The 14,902-nt window shown below is 39.4% G+C and overlaps 1 protein-coding gene across 5 annotated transcripts in view; it reads right to left on the reverse strand.

The window, feature by feature from the left end:
- EYA4 (EYA transcriptional coactivator and phosphatase 4) overlaps window positions 1-14,902 on the reverse strand; it is a 289,104-nt gene that overhangs the window by 252,093 nt on the left and 22,109 nt on the right. For all 5 annotated transcript variants that reach the window (XM_033235411.1, XM_033235413.1, XM_033235414.1 and 2 more), the window contains one exon: window positions 3,065-3,162. In XM_033235411.1, coding sequence (XP_033091302.1) covers window positions 3,065-3,097 — 33 coding nt within the window. In that variant the 5' untranslated portion in view covers window positions 3,098-3,162. The remainder of the gene's footprint in view (window positions 1-3,064; window positions 3,163-14,902) is intronic.

A 14,902-nucleotide genomic window follows, 5' to 3' on the forward strand; every position in this document is an offset into this window, starting at 1 on the left:
TGACATTAAACATTAAGAGTGGACAAAGCTTTGAGATGGGGGATGAAGTAAAGGAGGATTACTACCTCTTTGCTGCCATAACCCATTCAGTAGTTGATGATGCCGTCACACTGAGATGAGTAATACTGGCACAAAGGACAAAAGGAGAAAAGCTGGGAGAGGGGAGGAGAGCTGGTGAATTTATTTTTCATTTGCTGAGTGTGTGGACCTGTGAACTTCCAGGAAGGGATGTCTGGTCAGTAGCTGGATATGCTAGAATGAATGAATACTCATTAAAGAGCATCTGAATATCTCAGGTATTTGTGACAGTAGCTAACATTTATAAGTGAGGTATGTGCAAGCACTTCATAAAACATCTTTTTAATAGCCTTCCACTCCATAGAGGAGGAAGAGTTTAAGTAATTTCCCAATGGTTTTAAAGTATTTAAGTGACAGGGAAATTACTTAAACTCTTCCTCCTCTATGGAGTGGTTTTATAGCTCACGCCCTTAACTACCATATTATGTTGTATCATGCAAAATCCATTAAAAGTTTTGGGACCAGCTAGAAAGAAGTAGGTTTAATTCTGATCTCTGCTACTTAACAGCTGTTTGACCGTGACACTCTCTATGTCATAGTTTCATCTATAAAACAGTGGTCTTAAAAATTGCAATGAAGGGATACATGGTAAGAACTGGAGAGAGTATATGGAAAATGCTAGATGCAGTGTGCATGTGTCATAAATGACTCCTATTGCTATGTCTACATCCAAAGAATCCCCCTTGAACCAAAATAGCAACGATATGTGTAAATTCACTTTCATCGAACTATGAACTTTAATTCCACCCCTACTTGTTCTATGTCTTAATAAATTGATCATTTTTCAAAATATTTTGAGACATTAATATACTCCACAAAATTTAGAGTCATTTAAAGATTTCATTCAAAGATAAATCATTTCCATGTAAAAAGGCTGACTCTTTTTCTTTTCTTTTTTTTTTTTGACATTTCTATAGATGCCATAATATGCATAACCCAAAAGCAATGAGGCATGTTGATGTTATGGAGAGAGCTTTGGACTTGGAGTCAGAAGAACTGTGTGAAGTCCCAACTCTGCCTCTTACCAGCCATGCCAATATGGGCAAGTCATTTAACAGTTCTAAGCATCTCTTTCCACATTTGCGAGATGAATACATTGGTCTACATGTTTGAAATTTAAATTCAGCAAATGGGTTCAAGCTGAGAGGGTAGGTAGGTCACCCTAGATTTCCTGTTCTCAAACCTGACTGCTCATTAGCATCACTGGAAACTTTTAAAAACATACTTCAAAAAGAAATAGTGAGCTCCATGACCTTAAAATGTCACTAGAAGGACATCATATCTGATTTGCAAGTTCTGTGCTTCATTTTGTGAACAGTGATATGATGCATCTTTAATAACACGTCACTTTATTGTTAAACACAAAAATACATTCTCAACTGCATTGAAAACAAAATTCTTTCTTGAGTATATACACATCCTATAGTAATTAACAGAATCAACCATCTGGTTTTCCCCAAACTCTGCCAGCTTTAGCACTGAAAGTTCTGTGTCCCTAGAAACCCCTCAGTCTCTGGAAACAGACCGTTGGTCACTCTAACATATACACACACATACTACACATATTTGCATATACACACACACTTGTATGTGACCCTCGGTGTATCAGAACAAAGTTCAGATCAACAGTACTCCTTTAATGAAGCATCACCACTAAGATGTTGTCAACACTTACTACTAACTATTCAACTCCACCATAGTCACACAGATAGACCTCTGATTCCAACAGTCATGATGACTAACCTCCATTTTTCCAGAGTCCATTCTGTGAATATTTACAGTCAATAACCAGCATTTTTAAAAGTTTTAAAACACTTGCCTTCCCATAGCCATTTCTATTTACCTTACCAAAGGAGTCACACAATTCTAGAGGAATGTATCGCTACGATTTGACAGATTTTGTAGTTTTTTCACTTTATAACTTTTTGTTGCATTTTTTCTATGATGCCATGTGAAATAAATAATAATATAATATATAATGAAATGAGACTATGGTCATCTCTATCCAAAATAAAGGCATGACTATCATTTCTTTTAAATAAAATATCCACTACAAAGCAAATCAAATTAACTTCAAATGGCACCAGAAGATACAACTCTCTTAAAATTAAACTCATCACATGTACCTTTTCTAGAACCCATTATTATATATAAGTATCTTTTCCTCAGTTGCTTGATGGAGAAACATTTGACTGTAAGATTAGGTCATGATCACATAAGCTAATAAAGAATGACATCAAAAAAAAAAAAAAAAGAACAACATCAGACTGCAGAACACACTCTCAGTAAGTACAGGTCTTGTTACTTGTAGCACCATGAGTTGCCTGTATGCAAAACAGTTCAAAGGACAGCTTCCAGTAGTGTGAAGGTGTGGGGGTGTGAGGGAAGCCCTCCCATTGCCTCCAGTTCCACACACTAAAGAACCACTGTCACAGAGACACCACTAACAAGCTAGGAGGAAAGGTTGCAAAGAGCCTTTCCCTTTGAGATATCAGAATCTTAAAAGTATTGCCATCAGTCTGGTGCATCCTTGGTCCTGCAATGAATCTAGTAAAATACAAAAAGCCCTTGAGAACGATGGTTTCTTTCCTCCTTAAAATGAGCAACAAGCATGCTAATAATATACTTTCTCCTTTTATACTTCTGATATTCAACAATATCTAGCATATCTGAAATAAAATAATAAAGGAAGTGTATACAATTGTTTAGACTGTCTAAAACATGCATCGTGATTTCAACACCCTAGTCTTTCCACCACTGGCTTTCCAAGTAGAAAATCAAGGAAGACATCAAAATGTGACATCCTCATTAAGCAGAAACAGCATAAATCTCCAAGTCTGTTTCATGGTCTTTGAAAGAAAATTCAAAAATCATTTAAAAATATATTTAACGAAAAACTTACTTCTTACAATATATCCCTTTTACGTATGATTTTCAGTAGTGTTATCGCAACTGTTTTCCAGCAAAACTGAGAATGAAGACTTACTGATTGTTCATTTAAATCCTGGGCGTCTTCCATGTGGTTCTCTCACTTCTCCTGCCACTCTCAAGTAGAAGCAGCTTCCTTCAAGTAAAAATGACTATCTGAAACAAGAAGATGGAAACAAAGTGGAAAAAAGGTTACCTTTATATTCATGTATAAAGTGACAAAAACATATTAAGATATAGCATGGTAATTAGTAACTTATAGGAGCATTCTTTCAAGAAGAAAATCCCCTAATATTGTCTCCATATCTGATGCAATTAATGATCTTGAAAGTAGTGTCGTGGTAAAAGTGGGATATGTGAATAGCTAGTCAGGAATCCTACAGATCAACAAAAATATCTATACTCTGCAATAAACACAGTCTGCAATAAATAGTTAATACACTATTTGCTGAGGGAGGTATGTCATCAACCATCTGATAGATTAACAATCAAGAGTTTGAATTAACCATTTACTTTCAAAAGTACATAAAATAATTTGAAAAAATAAGTGTGCATTTTAATATGACAGCTTTCTCTTACAGGAAAATTTGTCTGAATTATCAGATGATTATTCTTCTGAAAAATAATTACTCTTCACTTTTAAAAAATATAAAATACATGACCAACCTTAAAAAGACAATATGTTAAAGAATGTATTACAAATAAACATGGGAAAGATAATTAGTAATACACTATGGTGAAATAACTGGTTAACTATTCAAAAAATATCTTTACTCCATACCATACATTAAAATATTTTCAAGTGAATTAAAGTTAAAAAAAAAAACTCTAAGAAAAATAGGCATATATTTTTAAATCCCCAAAGGACTTTATCATAGTAGCAACAGAAGACACACCAAAAACCCAAATAACCCTAAACCTCTCTCTCGCTCTCTCTTTTAAAGCACATACATGCACACACACACACAAATGCACACACACAATAATGAAAATTAAAAGGCACAGAAAAATCTAGAAATACCTGTGCAAATATCAAACACAATGGGCCAATGTTCTTAACACATAAACAGCTCTTACAATTCAAACAAAAAGGCACACACCCTATAGAAATATGTTCAAATCATAAAACAGTGTTCAAATTCACAAGAAAATGAAATGTAATTTAAAATTGCAATGATACACTTCTAGTGTTCAAATTCTAATTCTAAAAAAGAAAAATTAAGATTATAATAAAAACAATTTAGATTTAAAAAGTTGTTCATCGTAGATGAACACAGATATAATCATTGAAATCACATTTCAAGAAATATCTACTGACATCAAATATTTCTGAAAATACAATTTAAATGGAAAAGAGTATTACAATATAAAGAAACAATTGGACACTGTGGCGGTTAATACTGAGTGTCAACCTGATTGGATTGAAGGATACAAAGTATTGATACTGGGTATGTCTGTGAGGGTGTTGCCGAAAGAGATTAATATTTGAGTCAGTGGGCTGGGAAAGGCAGACCCAACCTTAACCTCACAGGCACAATCTAATCAGCTGCCAGCGAATATAAAGCAGGCAGAAAAATGTGAAAAAGAGAGATGGGCCTAGCCTCCCAGCCTACATCTTTCTCTCGGGCTAGATGCTTCCCGCCCTCAAACATCAGACTCCAAGTGCTCCAGTTTGGGGACTCGGACTGGCTCTCCTCGCTCCTCAGCTTGCAGGCAGCCTATTTTGAAACTCTGTGAACACGTGAGTTAATATTTAATAAACTTCCCTTTATATTTGTATATATCTCCTATTAGTTCTGTCCCTCTAGAGAACTCTGACTAATACAGATTTTGGTACCAAGAGTGGGGTGTCTGATGAGCGTCAGCATCGGGTGCCTTAACCCGGCATTCAGTTCATCCCGCAGTGCCAGTTCTGCTTAGCAAAAGTGGACTCACATTCCACGCCTGGCTCTATGCCAGCAAGCCAGGTTTCTAACCCATTTAAAGTTTGAGAATAGGTTCAGATCATTTCAGCCCCAAGACCTTCAATCATTCACTTTACCAAATAAAACAGCCTGGCGTCCAGAACAGGAGAAGGTTCTGCAACAGGTCCAGGTTGCTGTGCAAGCTGTTCTGCCACTTGGGCCATATGACCCAGCAGATCCAATGGTGCTTAAGGTGTCAGTGGCAGTTAGGGGTGCTGTCTGGAGACTTTGCCAGGCCCCCATAGGTGAATCACAGCAGAGGCCTCTAGGATTTTGGAGCAAGGCTCTGCCACCTTCTACAGATAACTACGCTCCTTTTGAGAGAGAGCTCTTGGCCCGTTACTGAGCTTTGGTGGAAACTGAACGTTTGACTATGAGTCATCAAGTCGCCATGCAACCTGAACTGGCTATCATGAACTGGGAGCTTTCTGACCCATCTGGCCATAAAGTGGTCTGTACACAGCAGCACTCTATCATCAAATGAATGTGGCATATACGTGATCGGGTTTGAGCAGGTCCTGAAGGCACAAGTAAGTTACATGAGGAAGTGGCTCAAATGTCCATGGTCTCCACTCCTGCCACCCTGCCTTCTCTTCCCCAGATTGCATAGATGCTTTCATCGGGAGTTCCCTATGATCAGTTGGCAGAGGAAGAGAACCAGGGCCTGGTTCACAGGTGGTTCTGCAGGATATGGAGGCACCACCCCAAAGTGGACAGCTGCAGCACTACAGCCCCTTTCTGGGACATCTCTGAAGGACAGCACTGAAGGGAAATCTTCCCAGTTGGCAGAACTTTGAGCAGTGCACCTGGTTGTGCACTTTGCATGGAAGGAGAAATGCCCAGATGTGTGATTATACACTGATTCATGGACTGTAGCCAAGGGTTTTTGGCTGGATAGTCAGGGACTTGGAAGAAGCATGATTGGAAAATTAGTGACAAAGAAATCTGGGGAAAAGGTATGCGAATGGACCTGAGTGATCAAAAACCAGGAAGGTATTTGTATTCCATGTGAGTGCTCACAAATAGGTTACTTCAGCAGAGGAGGATTTTAATAATCAAGTGGACAGGATGACCCATTCTGTGGACACCACTCAGCCTCTTTCCCCAGCCACCCCTGTCATTGCCCAATGGGCCCATAAACAAAGTGGCCATGGTGGCAGGGATGGAGGTTACACATGGACTCAGCAACATGAACTTCCATCCTCCAAGGCTAACCTGGCTACAGCCACTGCTGAGTGCCCAATTTGCCAGCAGAAGAGAGCAACACTGAGCCCCCGATGTGACACCATCCCTCGGGGTGATCACCCAGCTACCTGGTGGCAGGTTGATTATACTGGACCTCTTCCATCATGGAAAGGGAAGAGGTTTGTCCTCACTGGAATAGACACTTACTCCAGATATGGGTTTGCCTATTCTGCACGCAATGCTTCTGCCAAGACTACCATCCGTGGACTCATGGAATGCCTTTTCCACTGTCTTGGTATTCCACATAACATTGCCTCTGACCAAGGCACTCACTTTATGGATAAAGAAGTGGGACAATGCGCTCATGCTCATGGAATTTACTGGTCTTGCCATGTTCACCATCATCTTGAAGCAGCTGGATTGACAGATGGTGGAATGGCCTTTTGAAGTCACAATTACAATGCCAACTAGGTGGCAATACTTTGCAGGGCTGGGGCAAAGTTCTCTAGAAGGCTGTGTATGCTCTGAATCAGCATCCAATATATGGTACTGTTTCTCCCATAACCAGGATTCACGGGTTCAGGAATCAACGGTGGAAGTGGAAGTGGCACCACTCACCATCACCCCTAGTGATCCACTAGCAAAATTTTTCCTTCCACTAGCAAAATGTTCCCATGACATTACCTTCTGCTGGCCTAGAGGTCTTAGTTCCAGAGGGAGGAACGCTGTCACCAGGAGAGACAACAACGATTCCATTAAATGGACATTAACATTGCCACCTGGACACTTTGGGCTCCTCCTACCTTTAAGTCAACAGGCTAAGAGGGGAGTTACAGTGTTGGCTGGGGTGACTGACCCAGACTATCAAGATGAAATCAGTCTATTAATCCACAATGGAGGTAAGGAAGAGTATGCATGGAATACAGGAGATCCAGTAGGGTGTCTCTTGGGAAACTACAACAGCCCAATCCAGGCAGGACTACAAATGGCCCAGGCCCCCCAGGAATGAATGTTTGGGTCACTCCACAAGGGGAAAAAAACACGACCTGCTGAGGTGCTTGCTGAAGGCAAAGGGAATACAGAATGGGTAGTAGAAGAAAGTAGTCATCAATACCAGCTACTACCATGAGACCATTGCAGAAACGGGGAGTGTAATTATCATGAGTATTTCCTCCTCCTTCTGTTAAAAACATGTTTTTGCACGTATACACTTGTATTAAGTGTATATCTTTATTTCCTTTTCCTTTATCATGTGTCATAAGATTTACTGACTTCATGTGGGTATTTAAATATTATTAACTTTATGTAATAGTATTTGGGTTGGGGATTGGTGCATTTCCGGTTGTACAAAGGACAGCTGTATTATGTTAGGCATAATTATGACCTTATTATTGTCTTTATTTGAAGATGATGTATGATCTCAGGAGCTATATATGGGTTCAAGTTGACAAGGGGTGGACTTGTGATGGATAATACTGAGTGTCAACTTGATTGCATTGAAGGATACAAAGTATTGATCCTGGGTGTGTCTGTGAGGGTGTTGCCAAAGGACATTAACATTTGAGTCAGTGGGCTGAAGAAGGCAGATCCACCCTTAATCTGGTGGGCACAATCTAATCCGCTGCCAGTGCATATAAAGCAGGCAGAAAAATATGAAAAAGAGAGACTAGCCTAGCCTCCCAGCCTATATCTTTCTCCCATGCTGGATGCTTCCTGTCCTTGAACATCGGACTCCAAGTTCTTCAGTTTTGGGACTCACACTGGCTCTCCTTGCTCCTCAGCTTGCAGACAGCCTATTGCAGGATCCTGTGATTGTGGAAGTTAATACTTAGTAAACTCCCATATGTATGCATATACACACACACACATATATGTATATATGTATATACAAAATATCCTATTAGTTCTGTCCCTCTAGAGAACCCTAATACAGAAGCCAATTCAGTTTATTGAATATTCAGTATCTGCAGATGTTTTCCTCAGTTTTACTATATCCAGTCACATATTCCCTACTGCATCCAAGTAGGCATGGTCTTAATTTCTTCAATTTCTTTTATGCTTTGCAATATTTTCCAAAGTACACATGTTACTTTCCTTATTAGATTACAAGATGTTTTAACAATTACAAGAGAAATTTAAAATGTAAACTGTAAAATGTTTTATGCATATATAAAGAGACAGATCAATTTTTTTCATTCTTCAAAGTTAAAAGCCAGAAAATAATAATAACACATGTATATAATGTGACAGTTTCAGTGAGATATTGATTTAAAATACTCCAAAACTAGGAAAGCATCATTTTGAAGAAAAGCACAGTTTTAAACTTCATATGAAAACGGAAGGGAGGGTGTATAAGATATGGTGGATTATCAAGCACACTGAAAGTTGATGCAGTACACATGTGTTTTTTGTTTGTTTGTTTTGTTTTTTTTGAGATGAAGTCCTGCTCTGTCGCCCAGGTTGTCGTGCTGTAGCACACTCTCTGCTCACTGCAACCTCTGCCTCCCAGGTTCAAGCACTGTCATGACTCAGCCTCCCAAGTAACTAGGACTACAGGAGTGCGCCACCATGCCTGGCTAATTTTTGCATTTTTAGTAGTCTCACCATGTTGGCCAGGCTGCTCTTGAACCCCTGGCCTCAGGTGATCCACCTGCCTCAGGCTCTCAAAGTGCTGGGATTACAGGCATGAGCCACCGTGCCCGGTCAGCAGTACACATTTGAATTCAAGAGGATAAGTAGGCAAAGAGTTCTAGATTTAAGGTGGTGTTTTTGTGTTGGGACAGCATGGGGTGTGGAGGCTGAGAAACCATGATGGAAAAGCCCGGCTTTTTGCCTCTTAGCTCACACCCCCACCTTCCTCTTCTCCTCCTGATGGACTGGTTCCTCCCCTCAAATCTGGGTCTCTCAGCCTAGTCCTGATTCCTACTAATCCCTTTCTTGCTTATCCTTTCCTAGCTGACCCATTGATCCTTGGTCCTGTAAACTGTCCCCTGGCCCAAGTAACCAAGACCACTCTGGCGCAGGTTCACCTTGGAAATGATGCATGCAAATAGTAAGTTCTGGCCACTGGTCAGCTGGCACTGAGCTGCCCAAGACTTGACACCTGCCCACATCATGTCAATCCCTCTATTCTCCCAGACTGAATTGTGGCTGGTCACCTCCTTTAGAGCCATTTTCTCCTCACTACCTTGATAACAAATTAGCCAAGTGCTCTCTTTCAAAGGAAAATCTGATATTCCTTCTTACTCTGATAGATACATGGATTAGATAAATGGCAAAAATACTGCATTGGATTGCAAAGAGACCAGACAATTGATTGCCTACATAAACAAAACAAAGCAAAACCTTTGCATTTCTGAATAAAGAAAAATAGCCCCAAAAGCAAAAGGATACAATAGATTATGGAAAATTCTTTAGTAAATAAATGTGACTATATATACACTTATTGAGGACATAAAAATTAGCGAGGAAAAGTTTAAATGCCCATTAGATGATTAGGCAAGAGTAGGAGAACACAATTCATTATAAGAAAATGTAAATAATAAACAAACATATGGAAAAGCGTTCATTTTCACAGTTACTGAAATACATAAATCTGAGCAATAAGTACACGTTTCTTGGATTATTGTATACATTTTCAATGCCCAAGCTATTTATATATTGATGATACTTAATATATCAAAAACACCGTGAACACGGTGTCCTCAACCATTTGCTAGTAACAATGTCAAGTTTTCTAATATTTTTAGAAAGCAATCCATCTACGTGCTTTAAGAGCTATAAATATGTTTAAGCTCTTTTACCCAGTATTAACTTTCCTAAGGAGTAACCCTTCCTCCAAAAAAGCCACAAAATATAAACTACAGAATAATTCATGACAATGAAACAAGTAACAGCCTCATCTTTGTAGTGGATTAATTAAACAAATTATGGTCAGTTGTATAATATAATCTAATGGTCAAAAAACTAATTATAAAAATGATGAGGGGCCAGGCACTGTGGCTCATGCCTGTAATCCCAGCACTTTGGGAGGCCGAGGTAGGCGGATCACCTAAGGTCAGGAGTTCGAGACCAGCCTGACCAACATAGTGAAACCACGTCTCTACTAAATACAAAAAAATTAGCCAGGGTGGGTGGCGGGTGCCTGTAATCCCAACTACTCAGGAGGCTGAGGCAGGAGAATCGCTTGAACCCAGGAGGCAGAGGCTGCGGTGTCCAGAGATCATGCCACTACACTCCAGCCTAGGTGTGACAAAGCAAGACTCTGTCTCAAAAACAAAGTGGAAAAAAAAAGTGGAAAAGTGAAAATTGTTGACTGTGAATTAGGTGAAAAAATAACACCACATTTTAGCTATGCTAACACTGATGCACAACTAAGAATGTATTTGGATACTGATGAACGGGAAACACTAAAAGAAATTTGGTAAAGAATTACATTTTTGGCTTCACATACTTTAATTATTAATTTTATGTTGTCTGTGCAATAAGTAAAATTTTATTTGTCTCCAATATAATAGAGAAGCACAAAGTAAAACCAAATGATGCTAAAATGGTTTCACAGGATCAGGTAAAACTACAGCAGATAGTGCAAATGAATTTTCACAGTAGGCTCTGCAAGTGGCCTCTTTCACTTTTTCTACAGATTAAATTTCATGCCAAAATAATCTCTTTAGGGGAAGGGAATGTTTGTCTTATTTACCTATCTACAGTACCTAGCTGAGGGCCTAGCAAACTTTAGGTATTTGGTAAGTATTGATTGAATGAAACATACATAATGTATGAAATCATACATAAGGTATCTGATAATGTAAACAAAAAAATTGAGTAAACAGCCAGATGATTTAATTTTTAAAATTCTTTCTAAAATGTATAGCTATTCCTAAAAGATTTTTCTTTCCTTTTTCACATTTTCAGGTACATAACTGACTCCTTTTTAATTTTTACTTTGTTTTAGGACAATACAGATAGAAACTTTTACACAAATATTATTTACTGAATGGGAATATTTTAACTTTTCAGAAAATAAAATATTGATAATTAGTCTACCAGGTAATTTCCTACTCATCTGACCTAATAATAAAATATACTTAAAAATATTATTTATAAACCAATTAGGACTACTGTTTATTTACAATATAGCATGTTGCATTAGTTTCCTAGGACTCCTATAACAAAGTACCACAAACTGAGTGGCTTAGAACAGAAATTTATTCTCACAGTTCTGGAGGCAAGAAGACCTAAATCAAGGTGCTGGCAGATTTATGCTTGCTCTGGAGATCCTAGGGAAGCATCCTTTGTCTCTCCCCAGCTTCTGGGGGTTGCTGACCATCCCTGGCTCACAGATGCATCACTCCAATCTCTGCCTTCATTGTCACATTATGTTCTCCGTGCCTAACGTCACATGGCCTCCTTTTGTGTGTGTGTATGTCTCTGTACAAATCTTCCTCCTAAGTACAACAGTCATTTTATTAGGACCCATCCTAATCCAGTTAAAATCTCATTTTAACTTGATTATACCTGCAAAGACCCTGTTTCCAAATGAGGTCACATTCCCAAATACAGAGATTAGGACCTAAAAGCATCTTTTAGGGAAAACAATGTACTCACCACATGTGTACAATTATTACATTGAAATTAGTTTTAAGATGTCATCGAAGTATGAATGTAATATTTCCAGAGCATATGTAAGAATTAAGGATACTGATTGTCGGGAAAGAAGTGATAATTTTCCAGATGTACCACCATCTCAGAGTACTGTTGCTAACTCAAGTGAAATTAAATAAGACTTCAGGGAAGATACTGGAGCATAAGAGAATTAAGCCAAAACTAGCCCTTCTTTGTTAACTGCCAGTTCAGAATCTATTTCATGAACTGTTGGGGAGTTATTTACATTAATGTTCCATGTTACAACATAATACTTTGCTTTACATTTCCTTGAAATTTAGATTAATTGTTACTTAGTTTGACTTTTTATGGGAACGTGAATTTTTTTCTTGGCCAATCACACTAAGGTACTAAAATATTATGAGCCTAGTGATTTTATATTATTGAACCAAGTAAAACTACCTAGGCTAATTGCAGACACAGTATTATTTTACATCATAATTTAGCAATGGTTGTTATGTTAAATCCTTTAACATTTAGTTTTCACAAATACATGAGAAAAAGATGAGAACATTCTCCAAATCAAGTAAGAGAAGCATTACCTCATAATAAAGATATAAGATTAAGGAATAACAGTAACCTCATGCTGTTTTATGAGCCAATAATCTAGTTCCCACTCTATCTGAAGACCATTCTGCCAGAAAAGGTGAATTTCAAACAGTATTATTAGGTTGGTACAAAAACAGTTGAGGTTTTTGCCACTGAAAGTAATGGCAAAAACCGCAATTATTTTTGCACCAACCTGTAACACCCTCACCCATTCCATATTAAATTATTTCTTCTGCAGTTAAGTTTTCAATATATACACCATTCATTATATCCTTTTTCTTAACTCGGCTATTAAGTGAGCTACAAACTCTTGTCTTAGAAAATTAGAATTAAAAATTCAACATTTCTTCTCATTTAAATACATAAATATCAAATTTCTATATAAAGTTTTAAGACAATTCTCAGAAATGGAATGAGGCACCATGGCTCCGTCCAGATGAGAGAGACTGCAAGGTCCCTTAAGGAATGAGATGCTGAAGGAGGTTTGAGAAGTTTGTAGAGATTCTGTGATGTACACCTAATCCTCTGATTCCTTAAGGCCAGGAGTTCAAGGCTGCAGTGAGCTATGATCACGACACTGCACTTCTCCTAGGTGACAGAGCAGAGACCCTCTCTCTCTCACGTGAGAAAAAAAAAAAGGAAAGAAAGAAATCTGGGTTGTCCAGGCATGCTTTGCTCCAGCTAAAGAAACGTGAACGTGGAGTGGAAGGGACAGATCTCAACTCCACACCACGCTGGCATGGAATGAGGACTGAAGCTGCACATGGGAACACTACATCTCTGGATTCTGTACACAAATGGCACAGTCTTAACCAGTCATCAAAGCCAAACAACTAGGCTTTGTCACTGACTCCCTGCTCATTTGCTCTCCACCTTCAGTATATTACCAAGTCCTATCAATACCTCCAAAACTTCATCAAATCCCTCCTCTCTCTCCTCACTGCCACTACAGGAGTTCCGCCATCATCGGCCCCTGCTTGGGCCGGAGCAACAGCCACGTAAAGGTCTCCTTCCCTCCAGTCCTGCTCCCTGGATGTCACTGTTCACAGTGCAACCAGAGTGATGGTTCCAAAACAAAGATCTGAATGTAGTCTCTAAAAACAATTCAGAGCTTCATCCTGTCCTTAGAAGAAACCAGAAATTTTTAATCAGTCCTACCTGCAGCCATGGCAGTGTCTAGCAGAAGTACACCTCTGCCAAAAGGCCCCTTGAAGGGGCTCCGGGGGTGTTTCTGCTCCCTGGGACCACTGCCCCAAGTAGGAGTTCTGGGGATGATTCCTCTTCCTTCTCCCTCAGTCCTGTTCCACTGTTCTCGCCATTCTCTTGCCCTATCACCAGCCTCACACTGTCCTGCAACCAGAGCCCCGGACCTGTACTTGATTCTCCTGTGAGGGTACAAGCACGGCTGAGGGCTATACTTGCCTCTTGCTGCAGTGAAAAGGAAAAAAAAGGGAAAGTGGAAGAGTACATTCCCCACTGCTTCAAATCCCTAGCATATCCTTGGAAAAAGATTTAAAAATTGCAGCTGCCAAAACTTTTGTTCCAGGCCACGTGCAGACCCTGGGATGGGGAAACAAGTGCCTGAAGAGTCCTACTCATGGCCTCCAACACAGACCCTTTCCAACCTGGGTGGGGCTTTCAAGAATCTTTCTGCCTATGCAGAGTTGCCTGGGCCACAGAAAGTGCCACTACACTAAATTCTAACACTCACAACAGTTGATCTATTGTTTGGCTTCCAGATTTTCAAACTGCAAGTAAATTTTCAGAAGCAAATCTTGTATAATATTAAGGTTTGCCTGCATGTGTATTATACACATACAACATATCTCCCTCCCACAGATGCATATCCAGCTTAACCCATTAGGTAGGGTCCGCAAGTCTTCTCCAGTTACACCAAATTACTTGGATCTAATGATTCATCTTCCTTAGGATATGAGTCTGGGAAAGTATCAGGTTGGTCTTCCTTCAGTGGCAAAACCTCTAGGATATAAAACTTGGAAACATTTCATATCCATGTGGAAAAAAGCTGGTCTGCAGGGAAAGACAGAAGAGAACTGACCGAGAAAGAGGAGCAAAAAGGAAGATGGCAAGAAAGTCCTGGCAGAATTTAAGCGCCCGGATCTGGTGACTCCCAAAGTCTCACTGTTTCTCTGCTCTTCCTGCTGCTTACTTGTCCAACTCTTCCTTGCATTTCATGAGCTATCCTCAGCGCTTTCAATTAAATTATCTTCTTTATACTGCAATGGTATAGGAAGTCTAACAGTTTATATTCCTGTTATATTATTGAGAAGTTATAGTTGTGATCAACTGTCCAGATGGGCATTGCTTTACAGTTCCTATGTACCTAGTTACCTACTCTGCCCTCCAAATTTCATTACTGGGTCTGTGAAGCTGGGTCAGGCACTGGCTGGCTCCAACTACCAGGGAAGCATGCCAGAGAGGAAAGCCAATGGCATAAACAAAGAACACCTAGCTCCAATTCTACGGCCAACTGTTCAGAGACATGGAGATGCACATTCTTGGACTATGCACAT

The sequence above is a fragment of the Trachypithecus francoisi genome, unplaced genomic scaffold (assembly GCF_009764315.1).
Source record: "Trachypithecus francoisi isolate TF-2019V2 unplaced genomic scaffold, Tfra_2.0 Lachesis_group15, whole genome shotgun sequence".
NCBI lineage: Eukaryota > Metazoa > Chordata > Mammalia > Primates > Cercopithecidae > Trachypithecus > Trachypithecus francoisi.